Genomic DNA, 23068 nt, shown 5'->3' with positions numbered 1-23068 from the left:
TATCTAACTGTTTATTAACACATCTGCGTTGAGCTCTAAATTAAAAAAAATGAAAAATATTCAGGTTTTTATGATTTACCCTTAGAGTATATACATCTATGTATATACTCTAAGGATTTACCCAAATATGTTAATTTTGGGGCTATTTTCTTTAAGTCAAAAAAAAAATCATAGGTAAATCTTAAGTGTGTTAAATTTGTTAAAACATGTCAAATAAAGAAGAACATTTCCATAATAAGAGCTAAATAATTTAAATTAGTTAAAAATCAACAGATGACGAAAACTTGCATTCTTCATTGCACACATAATAAAATATAGAGAAATAAAAATAAAAAAGTAAATAAGTATGAATGTTCAATAAGATACAGAGTTGTGAATATTATAATAATAAAGTGAACACTTTAATAAGACAATGCACGTATTAGAATTTAAAAATTAAATATTTGTCAAAATCATCGTGGTGATCTGGTTGAGATCTTGAGATTTTGCATACAACTTCCCAGAGTTAGAATTGAACATCCAATTAATGCAAACACCTACTTGCGTAGATTTCAATAAAATTTTACTTTGTAAAATCAGAGAAACAGAAGGTGAAACAGAATTGTCTGCCAACTTAAGCTAATTCGAGATCACATGGTAAAATAATGAAGGAGAATACATTATTCACTAATATGTTATCATTCTTTTGTAGTGTCATGTTGTTCTTTTCATTTGGAAAAAAAAAACACAACTTAAAACCAAATATAATTATTTACAGATTCCACAAAACTTACGTTTATATAATATTGACCAGTAGAGTATGGTGATGAAGATAGCGACAGTCACCGCTATATTATACATGACCCAGTATATCTTATACAAAAATGGAAGCCTATTGTCTTCGTCCAACACATCTGCGGAAATAAACATACATTAAATGGCACCCGTCATTTTAAACAATGGCGCTTTGCTGGGTTCTAAGGATTTTAATGCAATTTTTTTTTTTTAATTTAAAGATTCATAACTTCTTTCCATATCCTCAAATCGGAACTTGATAAAGTAAACACAATACAAAAATAAAAGTCTTTGCCAATGCAAAGCTCCATAAATATTGACATTGGTTTGTTTTATTTGTGATTACTTTAGAACTTCTATTGACATTTTGTAAGCCACGTTAATGTCCGCTTACTAAATGGAGCATATATAGTAACCACGAAGTTTTCCCTGACCTGTCAGTGGCCAACTCCTCCGCATCTTTTGTAATCATCGTGCCGACGGACTGTCAGCAGTGGATGTCCAGGACCACGAGAACCCGATGCCCCGTAAAGGAGGCAAGCGCAGTTAAGGTTCTCGGGGGGCATCCGCAGCATAGCCACCCTTCAGCTGTATTTTCCCTGCTTAAAGACAGTTGTCATCTTGTGCAGATTTGAACATTGTTAACCCTATAATACAAAGGTGTTGTCTGTTAGACTATGCGACTAGTGCTGAAATTTTCCTCCTCTCTCTTCCTCTCACTCCTAGTTTCTCAAACTTTGTGTACCTTCCGTGTGGGGCTAGCCAGTGAAGGAAACAGATCGGTGCGCTCGTGTGTGTTTCCAATATGCGCCAACTTGTTGTCCAGTAGATTGGGCATTTGCGTTCAGATTCAGGCGTATGACAAGGCACTTCTGCGGTTGCCGCTCAAAAACCATGTGTGGAGAGCACCGAGCAAATGTCCACACTGAAAGTGTCAAGCCATCTAGGAGTGTTTATGAAAACCTTTCAAATGGGCTTTGTAACTCCTGTCACACATGTTCAAAGTTATTTGTCAGACTACACCTTTGTAATGGTTCTTGGTTCAGGTCGCCTTATTAATCTAGGGTTAAGAGAGTTAACTCACTAAATATGGAGTCAATGATGTTGGTAGTTTGTTGTCTCCAGTACGCCACGCTCACCAAGAGCGCCCCAAGAAGGGCCTGCAAAGCGCATATCAGGAAGCCCCAGTTGGTAAGGAAGATGAACCACTTTCCCCCGTCCCAGAAGACGTACCATGACCAGCCGACTACCGCCAGGAACAGCGCAGTGACCAGCCAGCGGTACAGCAGGTACAGCAACGAGACACGGGACTCGGACTCCAACCGCCACGGGGACTGAACAAACCTGCAGTTGAAATGAAATCACTAATCATTATCAATGATTGGGTTTGAATAATACAATATTCAAATTAAAATTGGTTTTAGCTTCAACATTCTAAGTATCATTAGCATCAGTATCTTAAAATAATAATAACATTAGCATCATAAAAATTAATTTAAAAAAAATAGCGAGCATAGAATTAGCACTATGATTTTTTTAATATTTAACATCCGTTATATCATAACAGATATTAAGTTGTCAACAATAGTACAAATATCATTTAGCGTTGGGAAATAAAATTTATTTTACTTTTTGTATGTAATGCAAATTTGTAAAATGGAAGGGGTTATTGCCAAATGACCATTTCTTCCAACTAACCATGGGAAATGGGACGATAACTTCAATGCGAAAAAGGAAATAAAGGAAAAGAAAAACAGGAGGGATTAAGGAAGAGAAAGAAGATGTTTTTTCAGGCGCGATTTAAACAGAGCTACAGTAAAATCGTTGATAGTGGATGGGATGATAGTGGATGATTCCACAGTCAGCCGCATGGACACAATATTAGCTAGAGATACTTCATTATAGCTATATTTTACCTTAGACCTTAGGTTATAACATGAAGCAGTTATTATGGCAGTAAGTTATAGCTTCAACAGTAAAGCACGTGGTACCAAACCGGATGGTTAGGTTTAGAGAATTTTTTAAAGTGTGCAAAAAATAACATCTTTTTATCAGAAATAGCATTTGACATGAAACGCTATTTTGGTTAGCATGCTTATTAAATAATAAATTTTAAAATCCACCAGTGCCTACCTGCAGGAGTCAGGATGCTCTAAGGACAACTTAGATATCTCAAAAGCTGCCTTCCATTTTGGTTTTTCCTCCATTTTACAGCAAACACTTTTCACTTATAATCATTTATTGTTGCACACACTTAGGACCATTCATTTATTTGCAGTGGATATTCTTGTTACGGTCACTTTGTCGGATTTTTATTTTGGTTTTCATGGTAAAATGTTCATGTTATACTTGATAAGCTGGTTCTAACTAGATTAGTATTAGTGAAGTTTTGAATTAATTTATTCTTTTGCAACCTATACCCATTGACATATTAATACAAAGACATACCCCGAGCCTTCAAAAATGATGACACTTGATTCAAGTCCAAACGCTCAGTCATGCCAAATGCGTATTACTCGTTTTTCGGCCGTCAACTAGGTAAACAAAAACGCCTACGTGTGTCGTGAAAACGTGTAAAAACCTTTCGGATAAACATTGTAAAAAGGACCGTGTAACTTTTCATTGGTAAATATTTGCTTAAAACAATTTATATTTAAATGTAAATATTAATATTTGTAAACGTCAAACTATGCCTAGCGGCATAAATACGAAGCTCTTCTTAGTAACAGTGATGCCCTGTAGCTCAATCACAAATAACTATCGACGTGCTAATAAGCGACGTGATAACAATTTTTCACCATGGTTGTTTATTGTATTCGCGATCACAATGCAACATCCGTGAACATCTATGTCAAAATATTTACGTTTCATGACGTATAAACCTGCTGCGCAATCACATATTTGAATTTTACCGGTGTAAATATGAAAAATATTCCAAAACTTTTATTTTTATTTATTTATTTTTTATTATCATGCTATGTATTGCATTTAGCCGGCGATTGACAAGCCAAACGTCAAGAAAAACAGTAGCCATAGTAAATTGTAATTTAATTTTCACTTTTTGTATTAGATACTCCTTACTATTTTGCAATATTGTATTATTATTGTATTCTTTTTTATGGCAAACTCCGATTTTTCACCAGTGAACTGTATTTATTTACGAGGAAAACAAAAAAACAAGCTGACACGAGATTTGACTTAGAGATTACACACGCGTTGACTTATGACTGCATTCATTATTGTTCATTGTGATCGCTCAAATGCTTGGCATGTTTTTGAGCACGTCGATAGTTATTTGTGATTGAGCTACTGATAGGGATACGTTTTTAAAATATAATAAACGTTAGTTTATCTTATCTTTTTTTTGTAAAATAAATATTTGCGTTCTTATGATTTACCCAAATATTTAATTTTGAGGGCCATTTTCAACGAGTTGTAAATAACATACTATTAAAAAATGGGAATCAAGTGGGGTAGAGTAGGATTCGAACCACGGACCTTTGAGCCGCGAGTCCGAGACACTAGCCACGGGACCACAACCCGATTCTAAAAATCCAGTGAAAATAAATAAATGGGTCGAAATTATAAAGAGTTTAAGAAAAGAACCTGATTGAGATCTTCGTTAAAATACGAACTTTTTTACTTACCAAAAATGAGTATTCTGCACTTTTTGGTATCATATGCATGCTCGTTGAGTGCAGCCCTTATAAATAAACAGTACAGCAACTATGGGTGCGTTTTCGTGTCACTGCTTTAAAAAATATTTAACTCTATAGGGCATGTCTATGTATTATATGTCAATGCCTTTACCTATTTCATGAAAAAAAAAAAAGTATTTACTCGGTTTTGGCGAGGCATGAAAATTATTTTATATTGTTTTACACCTGTTATTTTTGTAATATTTAAAACTGCCCGGAAGGGTCAAAATCAAATAGACTTTTTACTTAATATTCAAGTCTTACCTTACCCTCACGTAAATAAAAATCAAGATTATGTCGCTATTCATTGTACTTTTAATTTAATTTGACTCATGTGGCGTGAGCCTCGAGAGGAGCCAAACAACAACCCTGTCAATAATCGACCCCGTAATATACACGTTTTTTTGTAAATCAATACGAGGTTATTATTCTCTACTCTATATAAGAATACGCAAGTGCCTGGTTCTTTGTGTCTACTGAGCCTAAAGTAGGTCCGACTCTGGTTAAACCACTATACAGGTAACTCTCCAACAACACGGCTTCTCACAAAACCGATGTGCGTAATAATATATTATTCAACATAATGAATGCAGGTACATTATCAGAAAATGAAATTGTTGGCAAATTAGAATTTGGGAAATCGACCGGAGACGATGGTTTTGACGACTCGAGTATTCAGGGCGTTCGAGGTTATTGATAGAAGACGACATTTAGAGAAGCAGATTTGTTGGAAATGTATTCAAACTTTCAAATCAATTTCTAGGAGAAGAACAGTGATGTTTATATATGGTGAAATAAAAGAAATTACAAAAAAATAAATAACTCTAGGAACGGCAAGAAAATTGCAAGACTTATTAAAAGATGGCGGAAAATGCTTATTATCCAAAGGATTCAGTGAAGACGATAATAATATATTTTTTAGTTGTATTTTATTTTAATCGTACTTGCATATTAAAAAAAGTGCATTTTATTCTAACTGGATATACTGAATAAGGCCGTAAACAAATAAAAAATCCCTATATTATGAAAATTAAGGGCGATGTTTGTAAATGAAAATATTTGTTTTTTTTTTTCCAGGAAGCATATTTTTTTTCAATAATTATTTCGTAAATCATATTCATCAAATTTTTTGCATAATCCCACCCCATAATGTTAAGGATACATCAAGATTATTAAAATATTTTTTTACAGAATTCATTCAATGAAAATTGACATCTGAAGAACATATTTTGAGATAATCGGATTTTGAGGTGTGCAAAGGGTCAGACTGAATTAAATAATTTGAAGAAGATTATGAATACTATATTTTCACATAGGTTATCTATCTAACTTCTGTATTTCATTATTTGAAAACATGAATTAATTTAGTTTCTTAACACATCCGCACGTGTATCTCGAAATCGAAAATTTCGGGTTTATCTCACTGATGCTTCGAGCAAGCGATTTGTCTTTGCTTTTCCCTAATGCAAGCAGCTAACATTACAATTCATTCGCTTAACAGTTAAATATTCTTCGATACGGTACGTTGGTCAGTTCACGCGTGTGCTTCTTGCCATTTGGTTGATTATTTCCAGCAAAAGCTACAAAAATCCGGATTTCGTGCAATAGATTTTTCCATACATTCCCCTTTCCAACTCCCCGCTGTACCCTCCCCCTCGCTAACGGGTTGCGTCACTTTAGATCAGAGTTATTCAACGTGTAGCAGCGTGAGGAGCGCGACTTTATGCTCGTATAGCATCCTTTCGCAACAGTATTTTATGAAAAAATGTATGAATTTCGCCGAAAACTTGAAATATTATGAAACGGTTTTATCAACACTACTATGACAATCATAATAAATATATACCTTTTAAAGTATTCCTGGCACCTCCCTCAGTAATAAAGTAAATAAAATAGGGAAAATAAAAATTGTTACACAGTATCTAAAGAAACATGTCATAAGTCCCGAAATGTCTTTTGTAATAGATTTTATACCTCTGTTTGAATAAATGTCAAGGTTATTTTTTTTTTAAAATCAGCGAGAAGTACGTTATGCCCTATTATTACGAGCGTATTAATGTATGTTATGGTTATGAACCCGATTTCAATGGGAAGTTAACAGAGTTACCTTCAACTGCGTATAAAATACAATCGAATTTTCTGAATGAAAATGTCTTTACATACAAATTAGACGTGTCTTCGTCAATAATCTGTAATCAAAAGATATTCAATGAATAACTATTTTATTTTTCATACAAACATTTATCTTTTACTGTATAAAAAAATGAAGATAACTCTGTTTAGTTCCATTTGTAATACGGCCGCTGAAATTATCGAGCGTCTTTTAGCTGTTTCGATTCACAAAAATATGAAAAGCTGTTATCAAATCATATCAAAAATTTACGGAATTTGGTATGCAGAAAGATATCAATATCAGATACCTATTTATATTGACCGAAAATATTAAATAACCGATAAAAACTTGCGCTAAAAGATTAATTGAGTACATAGGTACATGTAGATATTATTACGACTAATGCAAACGTATTATTTTATTTATTAAGAACCTAAATGTTTCTTTAAATGAAAAAATAATTTAAAATACCAGCGTTTTGATTGGAGTATACTTGCGTACTTTTTTAAGAATCGGTGTGGAAGTTTTCAGACGAATGTCTCTGGAAATGGCGTTTGCATTCATTTGAAAAATATTTTTCAAGGGAAATATTAACGTTCTTAAAATTTACCCGAGTATTTCAATTTTGAGGCCATTTTCGACGAGTTAGAAAATGAGAATCAAAAAGAAATCAAATAAAAAAAAGAAAGAAGTGTGGTTCGAACCTTTGATCCGCGAGTCCGCAATACTAGCCACGGGACCACAACCTAAAATTGCCCTAATAAGGTGAAACAATGAGGATGTTCAGTGGTTTTACAAAATAAAAATAAATTATCGATTGACTACGGAACTAAATGATTTAAAAAATATATATTTTTTAGATAATATTGATTTGAAATGAAAAATATTTTTATGTATCGTGTTATCGTGGCTATGACTTTTTAAAGTATTGTTATTTTGAATTTACGCAACTTGTGTAAATTCTGAATTTAAAATTACACAAAAGTGCCCGTGACGCCATGAGTTCGAGTCAAAACGAATTAAAATTATTAATTTTTAATTATAATAATTGATAAAATATTTTTTTAACGACGGACAGGTTTAAAATATAATCACCTTAGTTTGATGGACATTGGTCAATCAAATCATGTTATTGAACCGGTTTCATCGCTCTCGGGACATCGTCAGACTGATTAATTAATATTCATATATTGACCATCGACTGGGTTTTGTCGTATGTACATTATTTAATATTTTAAGGTGTTTTCACACTAGAATATTTCGTAGTCGCTGGACTGGCACCTCAAGCGTAAGACTGATCATCTTACCTTCATGAAAGAATAATGATCCAGATACGCTGCGATCGGTGCAACGATGCAGTGCCCTATGTACCATTAGGTGTGGAAAGGGAATGATGATGATATTATATAGTAAGCAGAACATTGTATTCGTGATCCGTTAACGACGACGACGACGACAATCCAAAAGAAAATTAATTCCTCAGTTGTTTATAATGCCAAGTAAGTCTTGCTATAATATTTTTTGCGTTTAAAACAGTTTGCACGTCAAATACGAACTAACTTCTATTTTTAAAATTTATTTATTTGAGATATTAACAGTAATACAGAGTATATACATGTACAAACGAAAAAACATCAAATGAAACCCATAACAGATATTCTCAAAAATACATTATAAAAACATCAAGTTTGTAAGTGAAAATTCTTGATGGAAGTTCATTGTTATTTATATAATAAAATACATTATACATAAACAAGTAGGTATAGAATAAGAATTTGTGTGTGTGAGAAAGAAGGTGTATGTAAAAGGGTGTGAAAGTGAGGGTGAGGGTGTGTGTATATGTTAATAAGTATCAATTTTGACTTAAAAAATTAGAGTGCTCAAGTTAGTATTTATAAAATTGCAAAATGTGACTAGTGACGAGAAAGTACTGATCACGGAACATGTACCGATTAAATCGATTTTATCAGTTTTTTCATGCAAACATGAAACTCTGTTTCCGAAAATTGACATAAAAACGCAAAAACAAGCATATTATAGTGTGGTTAAGACAATTATTCACAAAAAAATTAGACATTTATACTTTTTTTCATGAACGACATAAAATGAATTATGTTTTTATTCGATCGATTTACATTGATCAATATGTTCCATTTTTAACATTTTTGCAAAATGATGTAACCTTTCTTGTAAAAACGTCGTTAATAATTAGGTTTAGTTTTAAAGCTGATTTTACATAATTATGTTGATTTATATGTCAAGCATTGTATTAAAAAAATAATAAACATGCCAGGTACGAATGATTTTTCGTGTGTCAATATAAATCACTCATACGTTACTACAAAGTTATGTCGTCACTTTTTCTGACAACTGTCATTCTAATCAAGCTATATTTTAAGGACTATAGTATTAAGTATTGATTTTAGCATTTTGAAAGTCATTTTATTACAATGAAAGCGTCAATAGAATGAACGTTTGTATTATACTCTGGCGAAGCAACTCTACAAGCAGAGAGTTCTGGGCATAGTTTGTACGAATGGATGGTAGTAATACATGTTTATCGAGTGATTTATGAATGTGGGCATTTTCGAAGAGTATAATAAAGGTTAGACAAGGAACCTAGGTCATTAGATCCACATTTATCAGATAAAGCTATTTATTACGCCTTTGACAATAGCTACAGAAAAAATAAACGTCCCTGTTCTGCATCACAATAAAAACACATGAATATATAGTAAATATTATAGCAAAATAAAACGTTTATAAATTACACACGAGATGCCGGCATCGATTCCCGACGAGATGAAGATATGGTCGACATTTTTTTATACCTTTAAAATTGATTTAAATGCAGATTATAGATAGAATATGAAAACATTGTTTATTTAATATATTTCAATGAAACAACTCTGTTTTTTTTATATGTGCCAGCTATTTTTTTTATTATTTAATGACCAACTAGTTTCAGCAAAACACTACGGTTTCTTCAGGGTTAATTAGAAATTAACTTGATTTAAAATTTCCAATTAAAACTAATATAATACTCGTATTATATAAACTTAAAATTTCTAATTCAAACTAATACAAAATTATATTAATTTAAAATTTCCAAAACAGCCTGTTAGAATATTACACCCTGGGACGGAAGAGATCAGGGGGAAATATTGATATTTAATAAACATAAATTAAATAAAACATCTGCGGAATTTCAGAAACGAAGAAAAAGAGTACATCAATGTACACAAATTATATTCTAGTATGCTCTGGAAAACATACAAGAAATTAGTAACAGTAATTTGTCTTTTGGCAACAGCGTTATCTACTGTGCCAAATGCTATTTGTGCATGTATCGTATATTTATAACATAAAAAATGTTCTTCGTAAAACGTATCCCTCGGCATGTTCCCAGAGAGGAATACATTACAACCAAAGCGTAAATAAATGTTTGTATGTGTTTATATCATAATGAAAAATAATATACAGGTGTTCTTTAAACCCTGTCACATCCAAAACCACGATGATCAGTATGGGCAAGAAGACATATTAGCATATTAAAAAAAATATTTTGAACAAAGAATTTTTTTTTAAATAAAATATTTAAAGAACAAATGGTTGCTTACTTCTGCAGGGGAGAAGTAAGGGGAGCGCGGTCGCGTTGTGTCAGCGCATCAAACTCCCCCTCCTCCCTTCTTGTTTCTCCCCTGCAAAGCAACCATTTGCTTTTTTTGATATTTAAAAAAAAAAATTTATTCATTCTAAAAAAATGTTTTAATGTACCAATATGTCTTCTTGCTCATACTGATCATCGTGGTTTCGGATGTGACAAGGTTTAATGAACACCCTGTATATGGATACCTACTCTTACTGCCCTCATAAGCAAAAAGGCAGTTTTTTTGACGAAAATTATTTCACGTTCTACAAAAAATTTCGAACCATTTGATAATATAATAATAATAATAATAAATCTTTATTATCCGTAATATACAATGTCATACATACAAAATAATAACAAAGGTATACACAGTTAAATGGCGGACTTATTGCCACTTGCAATCTCTTACAGTCTAACCAAAACTAAATAAAAAAATAATTTCAAAAATATTTAAAAAAAAAAAATAAATGAAAAAGTTTAGAAAAACTCAAACGGTAAAAACATAACTCAAGATTTTGGTGTCTATTGCTTACATTAATTATATTTAATAAATTTTACAGTATTCTATTACATCTTCCAAATATTCATTTATACTATAGAAACATTTATTGATAAGAAACACTTTTAACACACTTGCAAAAATTTTCACACACTTTTATTGGCGAGCCTATTATATATTTTTACTGCCATACATATACGGGCCTTCTTTGTATAAATGATTGTTTCGTTAATAGAATTTTTAATTTACATTTATTTCTGGTGTTGTGAAAGTGTATTTTTCCCAGTGTACTAAAATATTCAGGGCTTGATTTTACAATAAGACAAAGTTCCATTATATAAATACCCGTCTCTGTCAATAAATTCAATCTAATAAAAATTGGCCTACATAGGTAAAAACCAAAAGCAGAAAAAAATATACAGTACAAAAAACGACATAAAGTAAGTTAAGCAATAACAAATCATCTAGAGATTCATAAGCAAAAACGCAGTGTAGATATGACACAAACAGGTGCCTAGAAACAATTAGCATATTATTTACAGTTTTTAATAATTTGCATAAAGTTGACAAATACTCAAATACAGAATATGACTTTTGCAAGCAGCTGCCTTTTTGCTTATGAGAGCAGTGTGCTGCTAAAATACTAACATTAAAAGATGGTTTTTCACTGCGTTATGATCTTCAGGAAATTCTTGACGTACTGCAGGAAACTCCTCTCGTCTAGATCTTGATATCAATACCAAAAAGACCCGGAATCTGTGCAACTAATCCTGTCCTGACACTCATCATCCTCTCTATAATAATGAGCAGAGTATCGAGAAAGTTAACAGCTTTAAATACTTGGAAGTTCATATAATTGAAGATGGTGGCATGCAAAAAGAGCTCGCAACCCTCCTAGGAATTGCTGGAGCAACTTTTAACAAACGCGGTGCGTGCTGTCTAGAACACTAGTCTATACTCGGCCAAAACGAAATTCCGATTATTCAACTCCTGCATAATGCCATTACCTTACTTTATTTCAAAACAGCAAACTACAGGGCTTTTAGAGTACGTGCTTAACGAAAGTATTAGGAATAAGGTGGTTCGATTTCATTACCGACATTGAAATCCGTGAACGGACGCATCAGCGTCTTATAATCACGCCCATGTTTAAGAATATACTGATCGATGAACAGCATGGATTTAGATCTGCCAGATCAACCACCTCTAACCTGGTAGATTATACCCAGGTTATTGTCAAAGCACTCGAAAATGGTCAGCAGATTGATGTTCTTTATACAGATTTTTCTAAGGCATTTGACAAAGTAGATCATAAAATTCTCATGTATAAATTACATGCCTTGGGAATAAGAGATCCATTACTATCATTTATTAAATCGTATCTAACTAGTAGGACACAAAATGTTCGGATAAATAACTATTTATCAACCAGTATTGATGTTACATCGGGTGTACCTCAGGGTGCTCATTTAGCACCCCTGCTTTTCAATGTGTTTATTATTGATGTTGCTAAATCATTCTCTTACTCTCGTTTTTGGCTCTTCGCGGACGACAACAAAATTCTCAAAATGATTCATACTTTACAAGACTGCTTTCTTCTTCAATCAGACATTAACTCTTTTAACCGATGGTGTAAAGTCAATAAATTAGAACTAAATATTAAAAAATGAAAAATAATGTCATTTCATAGAACAAAACAACCAATTTCCTTCGAGTACCTATTAGAAAACTCCAAAATTGATGTAGTCAAGTCAATCAGAGATTTAGGAGTTGTTTTGGACTATAAACTGACATACAACGAGCATATAGATAATACAGTAAATAAATCACTGAAATTACTTGGCTTCATTAACAGAATATCCTCTGATTTTACTAATGTCCGTACAATCAAAACTCTTTATTGCTCAACTGTTCGCCCTCTTCTGGAATATGCCTCTGTGGTCTGGTCTCCATTCTATGTCAATCGCATAATCAAATTGAATCAGTCCAACATCGCTTGCTTCGAAAAATAGCGTGGATGCTTGGACTAGAGAGAGATAATTATTCTTATGCTGAAATAGAGTCAATGTTAAATATTTCTAGTCTACAAAAACGTAGAACTAATATTGACTCCATATATATGTTCGGCATACTAAATGGTATAATCGATGTTCCATCATTACTGGGACAAGTAAAATTCAATATTCCGACTCGTAGATTGAGAAACAATGAAGTACTGTTCATCGATCAGCATAGAACAAACTATGGCCTAAATTCTCCAATGACCCGCCTTTGTCGTATTGTTAACTCAAGACAAGATCTGGACTTTGTTGGTTTAAGTTTACAAGGATTTAAACGAGCACAAAATAAATAGTCCAGATCTTGTCTCGATGTCCCTTATGTTTGTCAATGCTTCTTTCTTTTTTTAAAAAAATGTTTTAAACTATTCTTTTACTGTAATATTTAAACCTTATAAATTGTATACATGGACAATGTCCGTTAATAAATAAATAAATAAATAACAAGCGTCTTGCGGGCGCGGCGGTGGTCCTGGCTTAGACAGGCGCTGCGGAAGCTTCAGGAAAACCTTAACCCGAGTTGTCCCTTTTGCCACTGGCGGACTACGGCCGTGCCGTGCCGTCCCGGAAGGCCGTCGATGACGATTTTTCGGCTTTACCGGAATTGACAGCGTTTCCCGGAGGCGTCCGGTGATGTCCACACGCTTCACTTAGGAGCGGACGTGGAAAAAAAATAGGTATTTTACAGTATGGACATGCATCTGAACCGTAATATAATCGTTGGCATAAACTATTTGATATCGTTATACGCAGTGACTCAACCATTATGTTTTATTATGATTAGATGAGACTACGGATATGGCTTATTAGGTTTTTCTGTACCTATTGTTAACTCGTTTAGGAAGCTTATTGCGAAAATATCACAAAAGCAAATGTTTCCTAATCTTATCTGTTTCAGAACATCACCTCGCACAATAATCTCATAGCCAAATCCCAGTACTTATAACCGCATCTGAAATGTAGACTAAAACAATTATAAACGCATTAGTCTTTCATACCGGCTGATGTCAAATAAATGGGATGCATTTAATTACTCCGATTGCGTAATCGTGTGGAATGTAAGTAAGGTCACGTAAAACCCAATTTCGCGTGACGTTAAAACGAGAAAATACAACAGTATTTATAAGAAAAAAAATACACTCAGCAATAAGTAGCTATCTACTCAAAGTATTCAGAAAAGGTTCTTTTTTAAAGAAATAATAGACTAGTGATACTGAAATCCACATTTTCGGAATAAACAGTGACCGGTTTCATCGCGTTCGCGATATTATTGAGACTAAAAATAATTCAATTCAATTACTGTTATATAATTTTGAATTCTCTATCCTTACTGTTTTTGTAAAAATACATTAAATTTTACAATAAAGATACCAGTCTCAAAGATATGCAAAAGCGGTGAAACTGGTCAACAAATTAATTACGATGAACTTCAATGAATTAATTACATACCCTCCAACACACCCGTCAGAACAGCTGTTCCAATACACGAAGGTGCTGGATATGAAACAACTGTACCTAAAAGAAGCACTTACACACTTCTGGTCAAACAATAAGGAGAGGTCTCAGCAGAATGCCCGTACGAGGTTTTCCCAGAGCATGAATTATGTCATACCCAAAACCCGAGCGACTTTTGCTCAGAGACATCTCTCATTTATCGCACCGAGAGAGTTCAATATTTTGGAAGAACGTATTAAGCTCTCAGGGACATAAATTATTTTCAAGAAAGGAGTTAAGGACTGGATTTTCCTTAGTGGGAGGGATTTGAGTAGGAAACTCCTTGATGGTTTTCCAAATGCTTGAGTTTACTGTTTACCATATTGATGTGCCATGTATATGTTTTTAAAAAAATATATTTTTACGTTTCTAATCCTATATTTGTGGTGATATACTCATGTGTCTGTGTCATATAATTGCTCGTCACATCTCAACACAGAACTTTTAGTCCCACGGAGTTGGCTCTTCGTCAAACGACCCTCCGTTTCATTAAAAAAAATTGTTAATTGATTGTGTATTTATTCTCATTTTTGAAAGTATATTATTCGATTTCTTCATTTATTACACATCAGAATAATGTTTTACTTTTATTTACACTGCCACGATAATACTTTTATACCTAGAGATTAGCTGTAGATAATGAACGATAAACATAGGTAACATTTATGTGGAGATTGTATAAATACTCTTTTTGTATACCATGTAAATACGTACTTTTATATGTACGTTCTGCAGTGCAGACGATTAAACACCTTTCCACAAATGATCTCAATGTGATGTTTGGTATCACAAAAAAAGCCGCGTCTCGGGTGGACCATTGGTCAAATCTGAGGGTGTGAGAGCACTCGCCCAATTTACTACTAATTACCGACTATTTCGCATTTTTCCGGCACAAAGTGTAATATTTAAAAAACTCTAGATTTTTATTAAAATTTTTCATTGATAAACCCTTACGGTCTACATACATTTAATAAAATATTTTTACTTTTAAAATTCACATTCTACTGTTAATAATAATATTTTAAACATCTTTTGTAAATGTTGTCTGAGTTTTTTGTTTAGTTTTGTCTGGTAGTTTATTGTATAATTTCAGTCCATGGTTTATTAGTCTCGATTGTCCTTTTCTCGTTTAAAAATGTTGTAGATGATATATTTCTGATATTTTCATATTGTGTTCATGTTTACTACAGTTTTTTTCAAGTTTTAATTCATCGTCTACAATTACATAAGTGGCGAATTTATGAATAAATTTTAAGGATTCTAGTTTAAAGAATTCAGTTACATTTAATTGTTTAATTTGTTTAAAAAGTTCTTTAGTTGCTGTTAGATAGGGTAGGTCATATACTAACTTTAATATTTTATTTTGCTGTCTTTGTAGTCTGTTTATGTCATTTTGATTTCCTGTTCCCCATAGTAGTTGCATATAACATATTTAAGTTTTTTTTAAGGATTCTAGCTTAAAGAGTTCAGTTACATTTAATTGTTTAGTTTGTTTAAAAAGTTCTTTGGTTGCTGTTAGATAGGGTAGGTCATATACTAACTTTAATATTTTATTTTGCTGTCTTTGTAGTCTGTTTATGTCATTTTGATTTCCTGTTCCCCATAGTAGGTGCATATAACATATTTAAGTTTTTTTTTAAGGATTCTAGCTTAAAGAGTTCAGTTACATTTAATTGTTTAGTTTGTTTAAAAAGTTCTTTGGTTGCTGTTAGATAGGGTAGGTCATATACTAACTTTAATATTTTATTTTGCTGTCTTTGTAGTCTGTTTATGTCATTTTGATTTCTTTTTTAATTATATTTATGTTGTACATACCTTTCTATTTTCCCTCGCTTCATCTACCTATTATTAAGTACTCTTCTACAACATCCTTATTTCTCGTGGTAGCTTAGGCGACAGTCCCGTTGTTAAAAATATTTTTTATTTTCTTTTTTCCACTAGATTGTGTGGACATTCATTGTGGACGTTCTATGTGGATTATGTGGACATCACCAGAAGTCTCTTGGAGACCCGATCTCTAGCAAGCATTCTCACCTCATCTCACATCAATCGGCTTTCCAGAACGTCGGGAGTCCGCAGGAGTCAAGAAGAGGCGACTTGAGTAAAGGCAATATTTTCCTTAAGGATTTACTCTCAAAACTTTGTAGTTAGCTGCTTTGAGATTTGGTAACATGCCAGTATGCCAATCACAAATAACTAGCGACAATTTCTCACCATGGTTGTTAATCGTATTCGCGATCACAATGCAACATCCGTGAACATCTAATATTATATGTCAAAATATTTGCGTTTCGTTACGTTACGTTTTGCGACGTATAATCCTGCTGCGCAATCACATATTTGGAATAAAAATACTCCATAACCGCTAATTTTATTTATTTATTATTTATCACGCTATTCATTACATTTAGCCGGCGCGCCGGTTGGCAAGCCAAATGTCAAGAAAAGCAGTCGCCATAGTAATTGTAATTTAATTTTCACTTTTTTGTATTAGATACTCCTTACTATTTTGCAAAGGTAATATATTGTATTATTTTTATAGTATACGCAGTTTACGAGGAAAACAAAAAACAAACCGACACACTTAGAGATTACACACGCGTTGACTTATTACTGCGATAACTTAAGCATGTTCATTGTGATCGCTCAAATGCTTAGCATGTTTTTAAGCTACAGGATTCGTACATTCTTCAATAAATAATCTATTGCAAATTACAACAAATTTTCAATATTGCTTTGTTGAAACATTAAATTAAAAACCTTTTCTTCGTGTCCTAAATTTGTTTTCAATTAAAATATCTATCTCTTATACCGGTCTTGCCATTACAATTACAATAATTTAATTCGCCTTTATTGGCAATACCGACAAGATGGCTGATTCTATCAATTTTGATTAAATTTTATTGTTAGCGATGTCTAGTGACCACAAGCGTAAATTTCCTAAGGCAGTCATAAATTTTCTAATTTAAAGCGATTATTTATTTTTGCAAAGGTGAAATTTTAAAAATAAATTCGTAATGTGATCATATTCCCATATAGCCTTAGAACTTCCCGTTCCAGTGACACCACATTTCACCTAAATTGACATAAATATGTTTACATAATTTTGTTCTCCCTAGCTAACTCTAAACGGCGATTTGGTAATTAATTTAGATTTTTTTTCTTCGTACAAACTAACGCAGTAAGTTTTTTTTAATGAGCCATAGATATTAAATTAATTATTTCCATTTAAGAAAACATTAGTAACGATTCAAGTTTCAAAATAGGACATAACGTAAAACGGAGGTGAACCTTTTATACATTTTCAAAGTACTCAATTCTAACTATTTTAATTAAGCAAAAAACCCAGAGTAAAGTTTCTGCATCATTAATGGTTCAATTAGGAAGTTTACTAGTTTTTTTTATTTGTAAATAGACTATTAAACTAATCCGAAAATTTCTTCTTTATAATTTTGATGTAACATTAATGTGTTACATCAAAATTATAAAGTTAAAAAATCAAAGCATTTATAATTAAATGCTTTGATTTTTTAAAGTATTGTATTTAAGAAATTACTCCGTGTGTGAGGTCTCAAGTTCTCTTCCGCTTCTTCTCGGTCAGTTCTGCCGATTAGTGCGTTAATGGTAAGTAAACTAGAATTCTTCCACAACTCTCATCATTGGATGATGAATATGAACCAGTGACGGCGTTCAAAGTAGTTCGTTTTTACTGAAATATAAAAAAAAAAAAATTTCGTACATTTTTAAGAAACTTTGCCGAATTATTTAATGCTATAATTTTTACAGCGTGCAAGAAAACATTTTTTCACAGCTCCTCAAACAGTTCCTCATTGGCGTAGGCTGTGTATATAATTAAAAAGTAAAATAAAGGCTTATGTTGTCTGATAAAAAGCAAGGAAGTCATACGATTTTAAGTAATTATATTATAGTTTCATAATACTTTTAAGTGTATTTTTAATCATCAATACTACCTTAGAAAATTACGGTTTAAATATAATATTAATTTACTTTAATGTTTACTTTACTTTTTTTTTAATGGCGCGATTTTGAAAAAACGACGTTTTTAAATAATGTTCGTGGATTTGTCCTAAACGAAAACGATGTTTTGTTCTTAATACTGTCGATATTTAAAATAGAAGTATTGAAGGTGTTTTCTTTGTTGACAATGAGTAAGTACTTTAATTAAGTAATTAGCATCGACTCTACCTTTGTGAATCTGTTTTTTTTCTCGGAATTATTCTTGGAGCTTTTTTTTGTAATATGGTGAATTTATTTCAAATGTTTTGATCTCTGCAATATTTTTCGTGACAACTTTCAAGAGTACACATATTGTTTAGAAATGTTAATAATTACTATTTATTTTAATGATAATTAGGTATAAGTTAATATTAGGATATTCATGTATTTTGTTTGTACTGTTTTAACACTAAATAAAAAAATATTAAGCAATGAAAATCTGCCGGCGCTCGTTTTTGTGATATTTGCTATGATCAAGGTAGGAAACTCAATGTCGGTGCAAAAGTCGTATATTATACAACTGAACTTTGTACTCCCATCAGCGAAGGCAGTATAATTATAATAATAACGAAACTCGCTTTGATCATGTTGTAAATGCTTGTCATAAAATTGGTATTTTGTAAATATGTAATATAAAATAAAAATACGTACACATTTAAGAAAAATGAATTCCGTGTAATCGAAATTCGATGATATTTTCCATCTCTAATGTAATATATTCATAATTATGTCTCTTTCAAATATTGATGTTCCTTGATTGCTTTTCATGCGATGAATTTATGATATTGGGTAAAAATAATGATATAAAAAAATAAAACATCAACTGAATACAAAAACAATAAAATACGCATTTAGTACGCAATGGATTGTATAATAAAATGTAAAAACTTTGAATAAATGTAAGAAAATATATTGTATTTTAGCTACAGTTAAGATTTGTCTACGAAACGGTAAAAAAATAGTTAGCGTTTTTCGAGAAGTTTCGTAAAGGATTATGTTTTAATTCGATTTTATAGTGGCTGGCAAAATGAAATATTTTTACCAATAATAAATGGATGACACGAGTGGATGAAGGTGGCAAATTTAAAAATGTACTTTTCTACACAAATTAAGATTTTATATAGAGCCGACTGCGCGATCAAAAAGTAGAAAATAATCTATTTTGAGAGCGAATGAAGTTGTTACTTAATCAATTTGTTTATTTTTAGGGTGATACCGTGTGTGTTGGATTTGTTCAGACGTTTCGGCTACCATTGCAGGAGCCATCTTCAGGGTAAACTGAGTGTTTTGTAGAAAAAAAATATGTGTTTAAGTACTCGTAATTTGTACCGTGTCGCAGTCGGCAGTATGCACATTTCTATTCATTTTTGTAGTATCTAGTGCTGGGAACAATGTTGAGTTTAATTTCAGCCCGTCATCTTTGTTTACGTTATTTGGGTGTCTGCGAAACGTCGAAACAAATCCAACACTCACGGTATCACCCAAAAAAGAAACAAAATAATAACAGTGACCGTGAAAACCTTCGTTCCTATTGTTATTTTATCGGCCAATCTATGGGTGTTCAAAATTTAAACCCCAGATATTTCAGCCTTTTGTTTTTGCCACATATTACCTTTGTGAAGCATTGAAATGGGAGTGTGAGAATCCACGATAAGTCATTTAATGAATGCTCCGATTACAGTTGACTTTAAAAAATCAAAGTTGACTAACGGAGTTTCCCACGTCTGCATTTCAAGATGCAACTTCTAACCAAACTCAGTCGCCGAGAATGAAATTCAATCAAATCAAAAGTGTATACAACGTCACGGGATCTCATGGCTCAACTCATGTCTTCAATTACCAACTTTCGAAGTAGCCGATAGATACGTATGTTACTGATTAGAAATCGATGACATTGAGATTAAGATTAAGCGGGTTAGAAAAAAATCGATTGGTATGTTGCAAAAATTTCACTGGCAGATTATTTAGTAGATACAAGTCACGCACGAAAAAATACCATCGTATTTTCTAATGGTTATTGATATTGAAAACTTGGCCCACAATATGATACGAATAATTTCTTTATAATGGTAAATTTTGTGTTCAATGCAATAGCTAGTGTATCGTTTATAACAATATAAAACTTTCTAATCATTTTAAGCAAAAACATATAATCGTAGTAAGTAAAAAATTATTAGCACGATGCAAAAATTGACGTTAAGATTTTGTTATCTCAGAAATTAGCTATCACCAAAAATGAAAGAATATGCCTCACTAATTTAAACTTAGCTTTATAGCTCAAAGAAGACCAACGGAAAATCACGCAATTAAAAATTATTTTTTAAAGTTGGTGCACGTAAAATTTTAATGGTACTGATTAGATATTATAATGAAACAAAACCGTGAACTCGTATTGAAATTTATCTATACTTTTTTTAAAGTGTAAATAATTATCATTGTAATTCTGAGTCCAGGCGGATGCAGAATACAGTTCTAGGTATGTAATTGAATTAGAACCCTGGACGAGTGCTTCTGATTCGATGGCTGCTCTCAGGTAAAAATCCTAAAACAGGAAAAAATGGTTGGCGCGTTTGCCTACCATTCTTGAGGCCCTGGGTTCGTTTCCCGACAGACTGGACGTGAAATATTGATTTTAAAGCTTGTTTTCCTTTATTGCGTTCCCACAATTGACCCAAATATTTTAATTTTGGGAGCATTTTCAGAGAATTGTAAATAATCCACTATTCAAACAAATGTTAACTGAATTTGTTGCAACAGAGAGGAAAAACATTTTTGGGAAGGGAATATGGAAGTCTAGGCATAATCTGTTTAAACAGCAATATTTCGTTATTCCTGGAGTGGCACCTGAAGCGTAAGACTGATCACCTTACCTTCATAGAACAGATTATCGAAATATGCCGCATATTAAAGCGCTTTTAATAAAAAATAAACTGTTGAAAAAATCCAATTTCATTCATATACATTATTTAAATGTGCAAGTACTATTTGAACGGGATTTTTATTTACAAGCCTTAAGGCTATAGACAGCGCTTAGGGCTAATCAAGGTAACTGGAGCACAGGTGTTTTATAGTATATGATAACTAATTAGAAATAAATATTAAGCGTACGTACATAAAACATTCACATTTTAATCACATTATCACGCTGCCATAAATTCCCAAATAAACACACTTGTCAGTAATTATTGAATTATATCACCACAACTATTCACAACAACTTTCCACCGTTAATTGAAAACACCGAGTGATTCTTTCAAATAAACAGATGTACATAATATGTACCTTAAAATCACCGAAGTAATTCTGAGAACGCACTTAGTGTGATGAAAACTCCCTTACTTTCGTTATATTAGACCACAGACTACAGATACTATTAGACCGTGCAGCAAGTTGCCGCCGCGACAGACGCCGGCTAACTGAGCCAAAACTACAATATTGAGTAAAATAAATTGTAATCAATTACCAACACCTACTTAAAACAGGTAGAGGCTCGATAATGTAATGTTATTGGCAATCGCACGAGTGTTATCTAGAATTTTGAATTACATAAAAATATTATACATACCGACGATTTATCGAATATAGATAGCGGTTTAATGTGATTAAATTAATTCGTTTATCTATTTATTCATATGAAAATAATAATTTAATTAATTAATTTATTTGACACTTTATAAACATGTATAATTTATGAACATGTACAATTTATAAACATGGACATATTCTAGGTAATTGTGCAGAATCTTATAATTTTATACAAAAATTTAAAACAAAATTTAGCTAATAACTTACACTGTACTATGAAGAGAGGAGAGGAGCGGTGATGGGAAGGAAAGAAGAAGGAGAAAGGAACAACTCAAACATTTAGATAGTGACATTTCAATCTTGATTTAGGAGGGGCGTCTCTAACATTAGTAGGTATATTATTCCACAATCGAGAAGCTACTACTGTGAAAGAGGAGGAAAGAAAATTAGAGCGGTGAAAGGGTATTAAAAAGGTTCTCTCGTCACTAGAACGAAGAGATAGTCCGTGTTGTGATGGAGGTTGGAATAGCTCTCTCAGATAAACAGGTGAAATGGGACTATTTAAAATATTGTAAAAAAGTGAAATAATGTAAATGTTTCTTCTATGCCTGATACTCAGCCAGTGTAATGTAGCGTGCGGTATTCGGTTATGCGGTCAAATTTCCGAAGGTTAAAAATACAACGTATACAAGCATTTTGCAATCGTTCCAAATTATCAAGCAGCTCAGAATTAGAATCTGGGTAACAGATCACCATTCATCATTCCATGTCCGCTCCCTAGTTGTAGCATATGGTATCCACAAAGAACCTCCATGCATCTCTATCGGCTGCCAACAGCTTTGCTTCAACTTCCCAAGTTAAGTTCTCGTCGCGAAGTTCTAACACAAACTGCCGACGAAAAGTCTGCAGTGGACGTCCAGGACGTCGAGAACTTGATGCCTCGTAAAGTAGGCAAGCGTGGTTAAGGCTCTCAGGAGGCATCCGCAGTACATGGCCATGCCAACCGCATCGCCTCTGCTTGGTGACAGTTTTCACCGGAGTTTGCTGCGTTTGTTTGCTCTTATTACTTCATTTCGTACAAAGTCAAACAACCGCACACCCAAGATTCTTTTGAGACACCTATTTTCAAAACTCAGTATTTTGCTGTTATGGGCCCGAGTAAGGTGCCACGATTCACACTATAGAGAAGAATAGGTGAAGTTAGTTAGGTAATCCATAAAGTAGTCGTTTAGCAATAAG

General features: G+C 32.7%; 1 protein-coding gene across 1 annotated transcript; it reads right to left on the bottom strand.

The window, feature by feature from the left end:
- Positions 1 to 755: 755 nt before the first annotated feature.
- LOC148284077 (protein rolling stone-like) lies at positions 756 to 21710 on the bottom strand (the record flags this gene model as incomplete). Its single annotated transcript, XM_088242712.1, has 4 exons — positions 21587 to 21710; positions 2908 to 3141; positions 1859 to 2118; positions 756 to 893 (listed from the first exon to the last, which is right to left on the bottom strand). Coding segments are annotated over exons 2-4 (472 nt in total), but the record flags the coding sequence as incomplete, so codon positions are not given.
- Positions 21711 to 23068: the final 1358 nt, after the last annotated feature.

The sequence above is a fragment of the Micrasema longulum genome, unplaced genomic scaffold (genome assembly GCF_059751315.1).
Source record: "Micrasema longulum isolate JH-2025_06_02 unplaced genomic scaffold, ASM5975131v1 h1tg000161l, whole genome shotgun sequence".
Classification (NCBI taxonomy): Eukaryota; Metazoa; Arthropoda; class Insecta; order Trichoptera; family Brachycentridae; genus Micrasema; species Micrasema longulum.
Note: the sequence above shows the minus strand (reverse complement) of the source record. Positions and strands in the feature narration are given on the sequence as shown.